This window comes from Branchiostoma belcheri, unplaced genomic scaffold (assembly GCF_001625305.1).
Source record: "Branchiostoma belcheri isolate BF01 breed outbred unplaced genomic scaffold, Haploidv18h27 scaffold64, whole genome shotgun sequence".
NCBI lineage: Eukaryota > Metazoa > Chordata > Leptocardii > Amphioxiformes > Branchiostomatidae > Branchiostoma > Branchiostoma belcheri.
Window position 1 is genome coordinate 1,579,682 of NW_017804287.1, and position 17,272 is coordinate 1,596,953.

The window sequence follows — 17,272 nt, forward strand, 5'->3', positions numbered from 1 at the left end:
TTCGTGTATTGGATTATGAACATGTATGCACGCAAGGCTAATGTGGTTCAGCAATCACATTGAATTCTATCAAAATTGGTGCAGGACTAAATCTACAGACCCATGCCACTTTATACATACATGAGTTTACGTTTGTATGAGCTGAGTCGTTGTAGATAATTTAGGTAACGACTGTTTATATCTTCTGTAAAGTTTCTCAAAAATGATTCCAACACAATTTTAAACTCAATTACAGCGTCATACATCATGAATAAGGGACATAGTAGATATTCTTCAAGATGTACTTGATTTACATTGTCAAATGTTATAATCGTGCACTTGCATTCTACTCGACTACCTAGTAGTCTGATCATATCTACATTACCAATCAGACTATATCAATATCGTGCAACAAATTATAATATTTTTTTCTGAAAAACGTTACCATCCTATACTACACACCATGCATACAGTACAAGACATTGCAAAAGCTTATTTCGCATGATGCCCACCTGCCCCATGACCGTGTTACCTCGAGCACCGGGAACATGAAATGCCCCATGATCCCTCTGGCTGTCAACGTCTGCAAGGATGTCAAAGGGGTTCATGGCGACTTTCAGGACGATTTAAAAAGTCTGGTTTCTGAAAACATCATTTCTTGAATCTCGATTGCCCTATTGTAAGACGATATTTGGAGAGAGAAGAATTGCAATAGTTACAAAAGTGTGTCTTCAAAAGTGCTCGGACGTTGGTTTACAGCCATCTTTTGGGCTCTTTTCAAGTACCAAAATAATGCAAAAAGACCTAGGAATTGATATTTCGTATCAGCTGAATAAATTTAGATATCTGACATTTTAGCAATTTCACGGCAAAACTTGTTACCCTTCAATTGACCCACATTAAAATGTTGCACTGATCTACTGAGCCCTTTTGATAAAATGTTGCACTTATCTCCACCAAATTAAAAATGTTACACTGAACCTCTTAAAAATGTTGCAGAACTAGAGCCCATTTTAAATGCTGTACTGATCTGCTGAGCTATTTTAAAATGCTGCACTTAGCTCCTTTAAAAATGTTGCACTGGGCCTCTTAAAACGTTGCACTGGGCCTCTTTAAAATGTTGCACTGAGCCCATTTAAAAACGTTATACCGAGGCCCTATAAAACTGTTGCACAGAACTCCATTAAACATGTTAAACTGAACTTCTTTAAAATGTTGCACTGAGCCTGTTCAAAAATGTTTCACCGAGGCCCTTTCAAACTTTTTCACCGAGCTTCTTTGAAAATATTCCACGGAGCCCCTCCACACCTGCGTCCCTGTCCCCTGACCAGGATGTGCCGGTCCCCCGCCGTGCAGGCCCGGCAGGTTCGATGATTTATCACCGTTCATAAGCCAAGGATTATGACGAACTACCGAGACCAGGATTTACCGCACCTGTATATCAAAGCCCGACCAGGCCAGAGTGACAACCATTGTACATATGCGTGCGGTTACATCAAATGCAGGATGTGTAGATACAGATAAAGGGCGATGGAAGTAGAAAACAAATTTATCTCCCGCGTTCATTAATAATATTATATTAAGCTTCATGTCATTGCCATGACCAAACGTCCCTTTTTGGTAACCACCATCTGCTAACTACAAGTCCCGGCGATTTCTAAATGTTTAAACTATAATTATGTGGCAGAAATTATGTTTTTAAGCGTGAAGCCTGTCTTCTTGGAGTATCTAAGATTAACATTTTTCAACTGTGCTAAAATAGCACCAAAGAAAGATACTCAAATTTTATTAAACGCATATTTTGACAAAGTTATTTGCTGCAAAGATTTCCTCGCCATCTCCATCGTGTAAGAACGCGCTGTTTTAATATCTTGATAAATTCTTTTGTTAATTTGTCTTTTTGAAATTCCCATCTGATACAGTTGGCTGTGATAGATTTTCACTCCAATATCGGTGAACATAAAGGTCCTATATTTTTTTGGGGCAGTAGACTGTTCATCAACGGTGTCTAGGGCACGGTACCGGTGCTGGAAGGCGGTACCCCGTCCCTCTCCTCTCACAGCATGTCTGTTGCCTCACCGACCAAGAAGTCAATAACCCATTTTACACCCTGGGTGGAGTGAGGAAAGTCGTGCTGAGTGACTTTTCCAAGGACACTACGTCTATCCTGGAATGCAAGGAATCGAACCCGTGACCTCTCAATCTCGTCTTCGCTAACCTATTTAACGCACTCTGCCATTTAACGCAACCGATGTCATTGATACAGCAGTGATAAAACAACCTTTATGTCTTGTGACACATTCCATTAATCGTCTGTGTGACATTTGTGTCTTATGTATATATATATATTCACTTACACTGGCTTATTTTTGCTGATATTTAAAGTTTACCAATGTCAGTTCAGAAAAAAACGGGAACAGGAATCATGTTTCGTGAGTACTTCCGTTTACGTCAAATCACGCCCTTAACACGCCGTCACCATGGAGACCGGCCAGATGTTTGTACCTTCTCAAGAGGAGCGACTTCCGAAGTGTGGAGCATGGCTACATGATAAATATAGGTGATAAGGAACGGGGACGTACTGGTGTTGAAAATACAACAATTCGTGCGTGTACTATTGCTTACCTCTTCCCAGGGCGGACCAGGGCCAATACGTCGTGCGATGGTCGTACCACGAAATTAAAATCGTACGACGACCTACGATGAATGCGACCACGCCATATGGGCCACATATAAGTGTGTATGTGGTTCGCTTTACACACGGTACCCAATCCACAATGACCTAAAGTTCTGTTGGAAAACGTACCAAATCCGTTCATTGTGGATTGATGTTGAGATGAAGAATATGAAAAGTGGATAATAGATTAATATGAAAGTTGCCAAAAAAAGTTTGCTCAAGCAGTAGTCCTGATGAAATAATTAATTAACAACTTTTGATATATTTTCATGGACATAGCAGCAACCTGCATTATGAAAAAGTAAAGCTGTTGCAGTATAAAAGTGGTTGCAGTGCTCATGTCAAGTTTCAAAGAATTTTCTCGGAGTTCCTTACACGTCTAAGTAACAGATCATCTTAAAGCTATGTTCAGTCTTGTTCTTATCAAAACGACCAGAGGGGTCAAATCAGGATGTCACACAAAAAGTACCAAAATTCCTGTAACCCGTTCGTGTTGCTTTTAGACTTACAATCCATGACAGCTACAATGAATCTTTATCATAAAAAATACCTTCCAATATGAACCTACATATAGACATTAGATCTGAGCTATACACATTTGACGACAGACTGAGTAGTAAAGCATGCACCGTCTCATCGTATCACACGAGTCCCACACATAATCAACACCTAGCATGTTTCCCCTAGTCAATCAAAACGAGCTTAATGTTCCGGTAAGGTACGTAGCGTGGCTCCGTAGCACAAGAAGCGGCCTACCCCCGCCACAGGGCCCAAGGACGGACTCTGTTTGCCAACCGTCCCTAAGCACGGTCTCTCATATTAATGTCCTGATGGTGATCCTTAACAAGATAGGCCAGCGATAAGTCTATCTCGCCCTTTGCCCCGTCTATGAATGCCCACCGATGTTCTCATTTATCATCCTATTATCAGTAGAGCTACTAAGAGAAGGATCAAAGGCATTCTTAAAGTGGTCGCTGTGATAAAGTTTTTCATTCAATTGTAGGCTGTCGATTGTAGACATTCTCTGTTGCGGGGAAACTTAGAAATATTGTTATCAAAGCCATTTCAATTGTCGGAGAATGATAAATTATACAAAGTTGCTTTGTCACTGTATTCGTTATTTTGTGCAAAAGAAAAATAGCTATCGTCGAAAGTTATGAAGAAGATTTAAATGAAACTCGAACAGATGATTTTGTATATCATACACTTGCGGAAAGTGGGGTTTACTAATTTTTCATTCCCTTTATGCCACTCACTCACTCACTCACTCACTCACTCACTCACTCACTCACTCTTTTACTCACTCACTCTCTCTCACTCACATTCTCACTCGCCCTCTCATTTACTCACTCACTCACTCACTCGCTCGCTCACTCACTCACTCACTCACTCTCTCACTCACTCACTCACCCACTCACTCACTCACCCATTCTTTAAGCCTGTGAAAAAGGGAGCTAAGTTTTTGTGTATGAACGTGTCTGTAACATGTTTATCCACAATGTCTACATGAGACCAAATATTTACCGTTTGCTCACCACTAATCATATCCGGATTAAAGTGGATGCATAACTCATATCGATAAGTAATAACATGTTATGGTAATCCCTTGTAAAAGTCTTGTTTTTCTAATAAAAAAAGGTTAAACCGATTAATTCTTGCAGCGGTCTGCAATAATGAATAGAAAATGATAGATTCAAAAATAATGATGCGAATGTTTAATGAACTCAAACTTAATCTTAAAGTACTGCCAACTTAAAATGCATCAAAACATATGACATAACGTAATTGTTGCAATCAGGCAGTATTTTAGAATGTTGGAATAAAGCAACAGTCCATGTAAGATAGTTGAAAAGAGACGTAAAAGTCGTATATGCATGATACCATTTGGTGCCTTCTTCCCTCCCTTATATCGAGAGGACGAATTCTTATGTTAATCTTTGATGAAGCATGTTTCCTATGGTGATGATCAGACGTCAGTAGTCATCCTTTGGGGATAATCCGACATTATATGAACAAAATAGAAGACTTTGTCGAAACAAAGATGCCTAAAGACTGATCACCTTTAGACACGCTGGTGTTCTTAGCAAGCCGCGGCGAAGATACATCATCAATCATTTTAAAAACGACGTCAGAAACAATACAGCACGCGTGTATCTTTGTCTTCTACAGTCTATCTTAATCTGCCGTGTGTGTCTGTGCACGATGGCGCCAAGCGTATGTCTCTTATCGTCTTAATGTTAAGTCTCCGCTGTGTGTGCGTTTGGAACTCAAAAGCCCAAGTGGTCCAAACACACTTCTTTGTAGAGCCTAGTTTATAAGAAAGGACGTAAACGCTTCCTGATAAACTGTAAACAACGCCGAAAGGAACATCAAACGATGTAAGCCAGCCTGTGGTTGGTTCACGCTAGCACAATTTGAACGAAACGACGGTTTAACGAATGACATTTTTAAAAGCAGCGGACGGCGGGTATAAAGTTCACTGGTTGAAAGCTGCAGGTGTCATTCGATTTCTACATTAATTAACATTAATACAATCAACTGTAGGTACTTCAAAAAGATAAGATGTTCGCCACGTGTTTCTAGGCTGCTAATGAGTATTTCGGAGGTAGCCCATATCCCTCGACACACAAGGAAATACAGCCTGTTCCATTCAATGAAGTGACCGACTCTATTAAAACCCAATATTCCCGCCTACGGTAAAATTGAAAAAATAACCAAAGGCGTCCATATTGCTATCAAAAGGCACTGGGACTCTTTGTTTCTCGTCTCGCCAATTATATGCGCACACAGTCGTGCAATCGCGGAGACCGGTAATTTATCGGGCTAGGTAAACTATCCCCTCCCTGTGCCCGGGCCGAAAAACAATGTATCCCGGCTGGGAGTTCCCGCGTTGCATGGTACATCTGCAATGGTAGCGCACCTGAGGACCCCTCGGGCGGCTTTTTAATGAAGTCTGTTAAAAATTGACCTTCCCAAAACCAACCTCGGAAATGCTTAGGTCGCGAGGACTACACAAGTTTTCCACCTCCTCACCAATTTGCCAACAGTAGAAGACAAACTCTCGAACGCTAAGTAAATTCCAGAAGACTCTTGTTGTTCTTAGCTTAACTCTTGAGAGCAAACCCGCTGCCCATGTTCCGTCCGCTGATTCCTGAGCGACAAGGCTTATCTGAATAGGAATCTAGAGATTTGCTAGTGGAGTCAAGAACACTCGAGCTGGAGAGGAGGGGCTTTATTTGGGTGGTCCGTTGCCCTGCGTTACCCACCATCAACAATTCTCGCTAACCTGTCGCATGTGACGGACGTGACGTGATTGGACGACGTTCCACCACCTGCGGGGTTTGTTTCTTTTCAAAAGAGTGACAAGCCCGGAAACAGATTCAGGATGAACAGAAATCTTGTTGACGGCGGCTTCGCACGAAAACTTTGAAGTCTGCCGCGGTTGATGAGGCGATTTGTAAATTGGACCAAACATTGATAGCGACTTTTGAATGACATACTGTTGTCCGCGCGGGTTGGTAGGCGACTCAAGCACGCTATGATCCTTCCAAGCGGCCGGGTCATGACTGGGCATTAGGAGAATTATAGAAGAATTTTGTTTTTTCAAAAATAATTAAAATCAGTCTGAGATATTGGGACTGTGGAATCTAATGTGTATACACTAGCTCAAAACAAACTTTAAGATTCCTTTACAATTAGCTATAGGCATTTTCTAATATTTTTAGAACACTCGGCAACAACGCCAACGTTTCTATAATTACCACGCTGAGAACATATGAACATTAGCAAAGATTGCTCAAATTCTTTTAAAGTCTTGCTCAAAGGTCAGAATTATCGCACTTTTATAGGAGCTATAGATTCACATTTACTCAAATGTACATTGTTAGTCCTGTCAGTGCTGGTAATGCACTCGCTGAGAGCAAGGGCGTTATAGAAAAATTATTCATTGATGAATTAATTCAGAATGAAAATCGAATGCGTCTAAACCATAAAAAATAAATGGAAAAATCTAAGAAAAAGATATACATGTAAATAAACCTGTCGTGATAAAGTTTTTAATGCTATCCCGGACGATTGGACTAAAGATTACAAAGGATACCAAACGTTCTAAAACTACATGAATATGTACTTATTTTATTAGTGCTATCCCAAACTGATTTTTTTGCGTTCTTTTATTCCTGTATAATATGATGGATCTAAAGTTTCATCACATCTTTACTTTCAATAGTTTAACATGTATTAAGGACAATAAGGTAGGACATCAAACAGCTAAAGAAAAACCACGAAATGAGTGTAAGCATAAATAGTTACGACACACGTAGATTGAGAAACTTGCCACCATGTACCGATTAACATTATAATTAACGGTATGGCATCTCAAATTTGAGATCTCACTTACAAATTTAAAAAAAAAAGGAAGGAATATTTCTAATGCAATGGTAGACAATGGCACGTCTTCCTCTATCTATAGTGTGATTTTATTTATGGAAAGTCCTAATATTTATGTTGTGGTTGCCGCCAGGCAATGTTAAAAACCGCCAGTAGAAAATACGTTCTGCACTGGAATAATCTCGTATACGCTGACATTGGAATCAAATTCATAGTTATTTAAACGGCACAAGCTACCAGATTTTCACAAAGCTCTCTGTAAAATTTCATTTTATTTCCGTATCTAACTGTTGGTTTAAAACATTTATAAATGAATCTTGCACGCGTCCTTTAACTAATCAAATTAAATTTATGCAAAGTGAGTTGTCTAGTACCATGAATACTGGTCTGCGACCTGCGGCTGCTGAACCACCAGGGATTTGACACATTGCTCAACGAATTTCATAGATAAAAACAGATATTTTACGTTTTGTAAGTCTCCTAGCCTTGTCTCTAGATCACATTTTTTTTCCCATCGTGCATTGTGAAATTGTAAAACCAAGGGTTACCAGCGATGTAAAACCACCTTTACCAGCGATGGCCGTCTAGTGAACAGGGAACCTAACTGAGTTCAAATTAAAAATAGAAAGAAATTTCTGTTAGAAAACTGATGCGACTTTGATCTGATGCGCAATAATGTTGCCTAAATTCCTTTACATTTCAGTCAATTCACCTTTACTATGCGCTATTACAAATGCAAAAAATGCACACACGTATGTAAAACCATTCCCCAAAGCAGCGATGTTGTAGACGACAGAAATGCTTGTGTTCATTCTTTGATATGGTACAAAGCGGCGGCAATGTTTAGATATGTGTTTGGGATCTTTATCCTACCCAACAATAAATAAAAGAACGGTTTCCTACACCGGGAATCGAACCCGGGCCTTGGCGGTGAGAGCGCCAAATCCTAACCACTAGACCATATTGGACTCGATACGGCAAGTATTGTATAAAAGTCATCATCAAGAATCGAGCTCGTTACATTTGATTCGGTCATCTTCCATGTCTATCTCTAGCTCTGAATATCAACTACTTCATTCACAAAAGTAATAAATTCTAGCATGCTGTTGTCATTATTCAAATAATTATTATTCAAATTCATTGCTTTAGGAAAAATATATCATTTCAGATTGCTCTTTGCTTACAAACGTTATTTTTCGGAAAACCAGATCATGTACGTACAATTTTTCAAAAAGGACAGCAACCACATATACGTGTATTACACGAATGCTCGCTCGATTTACAGAAATCATGTGCATTTTTCTGCATTTATTTTGTAAAAGCATTACTTGTATTGACAACATGTTAACAGCTTCTTGTACCATCAGCATAATCTTTACCATCATGAGTTTCCTCTAACTTTCAAAATTAATGCTCTGGTGGTAAAGTAAAACAACGTTTTCCCACACCGGGAATCGAACCCGGGCCTTGGCGGTGAGAGCGCCAAATCCTAACCACTAGACCATATGGGACTCGCTGGGTTCCGCTGTTCTATAAAAGCCACTCTACAGTCGTCGTCTTTCGTTTAGCTAGTAGATAAATATAGAATCTATTAGATAAGGAGAACCCTACTCAATTTTTAAGGCAGTCGCAAACTTCACTTATTTCATTCCGTCATAACAAAAGGGGATAGAAATCAACTTATAGAAACGTTGATTCTAGTAGGTTAAGAAGGAATAGCTATAAATCAGCCATGCTTTCTCCTTTTCTTCAGTATCGATATTCATAACCTTAGCAACATAACCAAATGAATTATTAATTATTGCGTAACCGGTGTTAACTAGCTACATGTACAGCGAGTTCGCAGACATGCAATGGCTTACTTCTGCTCTTTGTCATACTCAAACGATTCTTTGCGAATTCCCTTGCGATTTCAAACAACAAAACACATCCCTACACCCGTCCATCTTCCACATCCACTTACGCAATGACACTCCCTCCGAAAACAATGAAATTTCACAACACTTTGAATAATTGATAACCCTCTTGAAAACCTGTACAAAAATTATTATCAATCCTTCATAATCGCAAATGATACTTGACGTGTGATTCGTGATCTTTTTGCACAGCTGAATCATTCCATAGAAAGACGGTAACAGCTGCGGGTAGTGCGGCGTTTTTCTCTGCAGTAGAAGCGAAGCAGTTGGAATTTTTACTGCAGGATATCTTGTGGAGTGTACCCTGCAGCCATGGACCGGTGGCAGCTCAACGCTGTCTTGGTCTATGCGGCAATTTTCCTGTTTCTACCGGAAAGCTTCGCCGCAAATTACGGTAAGGTATTATTTTTTTCATCAAAATCTGAGCAAGGAGTTGAAAAATCGATTTTAAGCTCCTTGTTCTTACAGACTACGGAATAGCAAACAAGATAGAAAGTTGCTTGCATTACAAAAAGAAAAAAAAATAACCAAAAACTTTTATTATACATTGATGCTTTTACAATCTCATTTATTCTTATGGTGATAAAGCAGTTATTGCTACGCCGTACATGGTACAATCACTGTCTATGATATGAGTGCGGTATAATTGTAACAGCCACGATGACTAATATCATAATATAATAAAATGTACAGGTTTAACTGTTCCATATTTAATATAGCAACCCAACATCTATTTGGGTAGTTTTCTTACTCATGAAATTTAAGAAAAAAAATGATATCCATACGGATATACAATCAAGTTATAACCATTGATGAAAGAAGTGATTTACACAGGTAATGAACCTTTATTTTTTCTGGATTGTCCTGTCTGAAGGATTTACCAAATGGGATATGTACAGTCTTGAAACTTCAAGTATTAACCTGCAGGGGTGTCGAAGTGATTTTTAAGAATTAGTATCTGTTCGTATATTTGCGAGCGTAAACCGCGGCTGGGTCACATAAAAGATACCACATTGTGAGCTCATTCGATCATTTTAAATCAGTGTAAGCTGGTGTGTTACGTCGAGGGGTGGTTATTCCGGTTATACCGGTTATACAGACTGGTTATGTACATCCTCTGTAAGACAACTTTTTCTATGATTAAACACAAATAAGAAATAGACAAATTAACGATACCCTTAAGTTTAAATCATTTCTACCAATTCCAAAACTGCGATAAAGAATAAAAAAATAAAACAGTAATACATTGCACCGAGTATAAACTGGCAAATGAATATTTACAATTCTAAAGATTATAATGAGATAAAAGGAAATGTTTTGATAGCACAAAACTCAGTTTTTCCTCAGTTGCGAAAGGAATATAATGTTACATGTAAACGTATGTAGCAATGCTTTGTAATAGTTATGTTTCATTTGGACATTTCGCACAAAACGAGCGAGCGTAAAGACTTTTATACAACCTCAAAACCTAACGACTCCCATATGGTCTAGTGGTTAGGATTTGGCGCTCTCACCGCCAAGGCCCGGGTTCGATTCCCGGTGTGGGAAACCGTTCTTTTCATTTTTATGCCTGCCTCCATCTGCATATGTTACTTTAACTTTATGCATGGCTAATCATTGTATTTCTCAGCATCTCAGATTTTTTTATATATTCCGTTATATAGATAAATTTAATTCAATCCTAGAGGAGATATTCCTTATGGTTGGCAAATTTGGAACTACTATATAAAAATGCTTAGACCTTAAGAAAGTCTAATAGAATAAGTGATATGCCAAACATGACGTGTTGGTTTATTCATATACGTTTACGCACTACCAGGTTAATTCATCTGCATCCATGTTTCTCTGTATGTTTTGTTTTATATCTATGTTCTAGAGTAGAAGGCTTTTTTAAGCAATTGTGTCTTTTGCCCAATGCTCGTTAAATATGTGTGAATAATACAATAAAATGTATAGTTCTATTTGGCCTTACAAAAATCTCTGTACTTCATTTGTGGCAATAAAGATTGTTTCATTGCACAAAAGAAAAGAAATGTTGATTACAGAAATTTAATTTATATTTGTACGGTCAATTTTTTCATTCGTCTGTACAACTAAACATGTTCCGAAATGCTGACAAAATTATAATTAATTATTTTTTTTAAAATAAAGGTATAGCTTACCCATCTACAATTGCGTTTTGATGATCAAGCACTGTGGTGTGCTGTATCCTTCGGAAAAGCACTTCAAACCTGTTTCCTCACTTCACTCAGGTGAAAATGAGTACTAGTACCAACTAGTAGATTCGGTTAGAGATGTCCTCCCGGACAGGACACTAAAATTGGAAGGAAATCGTTTGAGTTGAGCCACAATTTAAAAATTTGGCCACATTAAAAAGCCCATCGCTCTTGCAGGTGTTCATCTGGATGTAAACTTATGACAAAACCAGAAGTACGACAGTACAATACTATAAAACATTAGGTATAGCCTGGTATCACACAGCTTGAAGTTACTGTCAAAAACCGGTTAGTCATGATTAAAAACATCCAATGTAATGCCATCGATCAGGTTGGCATAACAAAACAAAACAAAAATTTTCTGGATGAGGATATTTGATATTGACATTGACAGCCATTTCTCAGTGTATCGTCATCATAATTTCAATTCATATGCAAAGCGCTTGAAATGTCCCAAAACCAAACTACGTAAGGAGTCCCTTTATGATATCACCTATATAAATAGCTAGAACCAGCCTATGATACGAAACAAGCAACTGTTTGCCGTCAGGGACATCAAAATTTTGTCTTACAGATATCAGTATTGTATAGAAATTAGGGTTGATTTAACTCACTACAAAAGAAAATAAGCAGAAAATGGACTTAAAAGATCAAGTTTTACTGAACTGAAAATCGCTTTGGATGCCTCTAAAGCCGGATTACTGGTCACGCCAAACAAACAAAATTCATGACTTTATTGTGCGAAAACTTCAGACATGAAAATGCACGTTCTACACCAGAGTAACATCAGACCGGAGTACTGTGTTTATCACGTTAACGTGCTAATGGGGACATTTCTACACCACTGGTGGTGTGAATATCGTGAACAGGGCGAAGCTACCGTGGAGAAAACAGTTCGTGTCCCACCGGTTCGCTTGTTTGGTAGAATGTTTGTTTCACAGTTTCTCCCGGATACATTGTGCTAAATTCGTACCTAACAAACCTTCAAAGAGAAGACGTAAATAGACAAACAGGAACTAACCAGGCTTCTAACCACAGAACTAAGAAACACAAAACGTAAGGAGCTTGCCTGTAGCAATTGCATGCAACTTATATGTTTTTTACTACATACAGTACCAAGACGAAACCTATATATGCAGCTTCGAATTCGTTGATGGAGGTTTTAAATTTAAGCCTTCTTCACTATACTTTTATCAGGCAATTGAAACTCTACTACTGCATAGATACTCAGATTACTTCGGGTGTTTTGACATCTATCACTCTTTGTTAGCGTTCCTATAATAAACTGGCAGAACAAGTTAACATTTATGTATGAAGAACTGGAAAACAGTTGAACATGGCAAAGTCAGTCTGACTCGTGTTACTAATATGTAAATCAATTTTAAGATGATACATGTAGTTGTGTTTCGGAAAAGAAATCACATACAATGCATATGTGATTCTGATGCAACGCTGACTTAACAACCATCAGATTTCATAATGGATCTTTCGATAAATGCAAACCAAATTATTCCAATTTCCTCGACTCTACTTTAGATATTGCCATACGTATTCACAATATAGCACAATTATATAAACTATGATAATAAAATAAATGCCGATTTCACACAGATAAACCATAAATATGTTCATATTTCATATAAGTTTTATTACGAAAAAAATTACATTATAGAGAATAAAAGGCAACAAAATTGACAACACTATCATCAAACCGTCTCATAGAAATGCATCATTTTAAACCACATAATGTTTGTTTGTTCGTACCTTGGCAAACTCGGTGACAACTTAAGCCTCAAACTCAATGACAGCCAATGTCTTCATGTGGCGCAATGTTGTCCTCCTACAAGTCTCAACGCGTATCTATAGGAATGTTTTACCATACCGATAGCCATATACGCTCCTGTGATACCATTATATGGGCGTCTAAATGGTAAGCTTTGGCATATATCAAGCCAGTATTATATTTGCTAACGTTAACAATTTTAAAGGAATCACAGAAAAAATATCTAAAGAAATAGGCGATGTTCAAAGCTTATACCGTATGTTTATATTACCGTGCCAACCGCTGTTACCGTAATGTACATAATCTTTGCACCTCAAACACGCATCCGATCAGCATGTACTCGTCACTATTTGATCGTAGTTTGCGGCGGGGCTTTCATCTCTCAGCTCAAAGGCGTGCCGAATGTAACACGTTTAAAATAGAACGTCCAGGATATAAACGGTTGTCAGTCTTCCAGCTGGTTTCTGTTGCACCCGTTCAATTGCACTACTAGTACCTCGACTCTTCCCCTCCCCCAATCCTACCCTCTCCCCCACTCTTATCCTACCTCAATTCTTCCCCTCCCTCAATTTTACCCTCCCTCAATCTTCCCATTCCTTATTCCCCTTCCTTAACTCTTCCCCTTCCACATTCTTCCCCTCCCTCACTCTTCCCCTCCCTTAACTCCCCCCTCTCTCACTCTTCATATCCAACAGTTCCCCCTTAACTTTTCCCCCTCCCCCATTCTTACCCGACCTCAACTCTTCACTCTCCCCCAATCTTATAAGATAAGCTTAGGGTATTGTGATCAAATAATTAGAAAAAATGGACTTCAACATGTCTGACAGTGATGTCACATTCGTCGAAGATTGCCGTAAGATTTTGATTCCACAGAATATTTAAGCAGGCTGCGACAGAACCAACCACCGGCAAGGGTCTAATCGGCCCTTTCCGTTACAAGACAGCAGGATTTTGTACAACACAGCCACGACTGTCGTAGAATGCCTTCCCTTTGCGATCGTACGACGAAAGTGACAGGATACTTTGATTTTATCTTCATAAATCATTATCTTTATAAGCTACAACCTCATTAAAAGGCATTTTAAAAGACTAACATCTACGATTCTGATTCGTCTCAAGTGGATAGTCAAGTGTCATCTTTCGAAATGTGTGTTCTTTAGTTTTTCTTGTGTCCAAACCTAAAGCAATTTAAATGTCATCATGTTAAACAAATACATACAGATTACAACACTGAACGATGACTATGGCTATGGCCCTACTATCAAAATATGGTAGGGCGAGCAACCTTTAAAGATCTAAACATAACATCATATTAACTTTTTGAGAAATGCAATGTATCCACAAAGCGAGAAACAACAAGGACAGCTATCATAAAAATAACAAAAAATTTTCTATAGTCTCTTGTGAAAAGTCAATTTTTCCTATTGCATGTACTTATGCCATTGACTCTGGGTATGATTTGCGATGAGTTTCTGTTTTTGGACTTTGTAACAGTAATTAAATAAACAAATGTATTAAAAGATGCAGGATATTAAGGCATTGCATGGTGTATTGTGTTCTATGTCTGTAGTAAATGTCAATTCAGCAGCATACAAAAATTCGTGCAGCCTTATTCGCTCTTTAATAAGTCAATAGAACGTCTAAAAACCACAATACTCTCCTAAATTTCCACGCAACAACAAAGTGAGCAAATATCTCTAGAGGGATCGTGTTGGACATGGTCGTACAATACATCACATACATATCGTTTTAGCAAACAATCAGTCATACACGTATTGTCGTGCGAGAATGCATGGACGGATGTAATCTCGTTGACAGGTGGCTAGTCCCGCGAGACTTCCCCAGGTCTCGTTCTCACGCGAGAACGTGCGTAACAACGTGTCGATGACGTCATTGAGAAGCCCACATATTGATTTTGTTTTGTTTTTTATTCACATGATTAAAAGGATGCTGTGGTTGTCTGTGCAGACAATGTCAGTTAAAGTTATCTTCAAAAGTTTGTTTTACGCAATAAGTGTTTACTATGATTACGATTCAAAACTTCCTGAAACAACTAGCTAAACAATAAGACAAGTGTTAAGCTACATTTTTGTACTAATACTATTTTATCCCTTAAGGCTTTGAATGCTATCGACAGCTTACCTCCAAATGTTATCATTACCAACAAACATTAAACATTCGTATGTCCTTATCATATACAAAATGTATGCATGCATAATATCCTGAAGAAATTATATTTTTTACTCTCTTATTGAACATGAGCAAGTAAATATCTTACTTTCGAATAACGTTTTCTCATACTCATGCCTATATATGTGATAACTTGTTTGCGGATTTTTTACCTCTTACATTACGTAAATGCGTGTACATTGTGGTTTTAGTCAATGGGGCATACATGTAAATGTCCCAGCATTGGGAATCATCAACTATCCCAATTTAATTTCATACAAAACTAATTAAAAGTAAAAAAAAAATGAAAACAGGTTACTCTAGGAACGATTTCAACGATTTATACCGAGTTTTTTTAAAATAAATTTGGCCAATTCCCAACAAACATTATGTCTCTCCTAATGATAATGCCCCTTCATATCAAATATTTGGAGGCAACGAATGTAAACGATTAATTTATTCCATGATTTTTTAATCACAAACTTAGATGAGCTGGAAGTAGCGTTCTTCAGCTGGCCCCTGGACGAGCTGGACGGTAACGGGACGGGGTTCAGCGGGGAAAAGGCCCAGCTCGGGCTGGAGCCGGAGCCCGTGGCCGCGCTGGCTTATAACGTACCCGCACAGGAGGAGATAGGCGGCATCAAGGTAAGTAAGAACACCGGAGAGATTTTAATAATTAAGGGCAACGGTTCCAGAAAAAAATACCTTGGTGAAAAGGCCAGGTTCTTTAAAGTATGAAGAAAACTTTGATATTTTTATATGGTCTATTGAATCGTTTTTCTCTTTCTGTTGTCAAACAAAATACGTACTTTTGTTTGACTTCTCCGAAAATGCAGAATTTTCAGAAAGAACTGATTTAATGCTAGAACGTTTTGATACGAGAACGATTTGGCGTTAGCCGTCGATAAAAAAAAGAAGTTTAGGCTTTAGTAGTTTAGGCTTAAGTAGTTTTCCTTCAAACAACGTAATAAGCAAGTAGGATATGTCAGATCCGCAGTAGCAGGCAATATATTTGACAAAATGACGCGGCATATTGATTTTGCGTCTTTTCTGTCTTCCCGAAGGCGATGTCATTTGATGGTGAGTCGACCTGGGCAAACCTCGGTTACTTCTCCAAATCCTGTATCAGCGACATCGGCCTCTGTGGCAAGGGCTTCACCCTCTCCGTCCTGTACTTCGCCGAGAACCACCCCACCGAGACGGGCTACCTGGTCTCTTCGGGAGGACAGTCGCCCTCTTCCCGAGGATTCTACTTCGGGTACATCGGTGACAGGGATGCCTACGAGGTGGGCGTGATCAGTAAGGAGCAGAGGTGGTATGTCAACTTCGAGTTACAGACCATGCAGTGGACAAACATACTCTTTTCTTGGAGCAACAGCACAGGTAAGCAAAATATAAAAAGATCGTTTATTTCCTTATTAGCCAGAATTTCTACAGAAAATCTTCTTTAAGCCTACTGATAATTATTAAAAATAAATATTTTTGGGGTTACATCTGTCAAATATACGTAAGGAAATAACAATAAATGTCATAAAGCTGAGCTGGGGGTTTGCGTGTCTGCGTCTTAAGAGTAGGTTGATTACACGTAGGTGCTGAAAGATTTACAGGCAGAATTTTACCTTGCACCTTTACAGGCCAGGCAGAATTGCAGGAGGTTAAAAGGTCAGAAATAGGCAATGGAGGTATACAGAAGGTTGGAAAAGGGTATGGTTGTTGCATGAGGGACCCTCTAATACTTGCTTGCTGTAAGTCTAAATTTTAATTTTCTATTTTATCAAGAACGTGTTTACTCCACACTATTACAGGAGTGGCACTGTATGTGGACGGTGAGCTGGCTGCTCATGCCGACCTGTCCCTCCCCATCATCCCCGACACCCTGCACGACGCCGACCCTGACTTTGACCCCGCCCCGAACCTGTTCCTGGGCAGGGCGAACCACCTGGACGACTACTACGGACAGGGGTACCTGTCAACACTCGTCTTCGTGGAGGAGGCACTCACCATTGATGACGTCAAGAAGTTCATTAATGGAGGTACGTAGAATAGTGACGAAAATGCGATCGCCCTTGAGGCGTCACCAAAAAGAATTTGTTTTGTCAACACTAGTCTGTGGAGAAAGCCCTAAGCCATTGCTATTTATGAC

General features: G+C 38.9%; 1 protein-coding gene and 2 non-coding genes across 3 annotated transcripts in view; 2 read left to right on the top strand and 1 right to left on the bottom strand.

Moving 5' to 3' along the window:
- Window positions 1-8,484: 8,484 nt before the first annotated feature.
- Trnae-cuc lies at window positions 8,485-8,556 on the bottom strand. Its single transcript has one exon. It is a non-coding gene; the product is annotated as a tRNA-Glu (tRNA).
- Window positions 8,557-10,437: 1,881 nt separating this feature from the next.
- Window positions 10,438-10,509, top strand: Trnae-cuc. Its single transcript has one exon. It is a non-coding gene; the product is annotated as a tRNA-Glu (tRNA).
- Window positions 10,510-16,196: 5,687 nt separating this feature from the next.
- LOC109483410 (polycystin-1-like) overlaps window positions 16,197-17,272 on the top strand; it is a 30,856-nt gene continuing 29,780 nt past the window's right edge. The window contains exons 1-2 of the mRNA XM_019786421.1: window positions 16,197-16,512; window positions 16,935-17,162. Coding sequence (XP_019641980.1) covers window positions 16,197-16,512; window positions 16,935-17,162 — 544 coding nt within the window. The remainder of the gene's footprint in view (window positions 16,513-16,934; window positions 17,163-17,272) is intronic.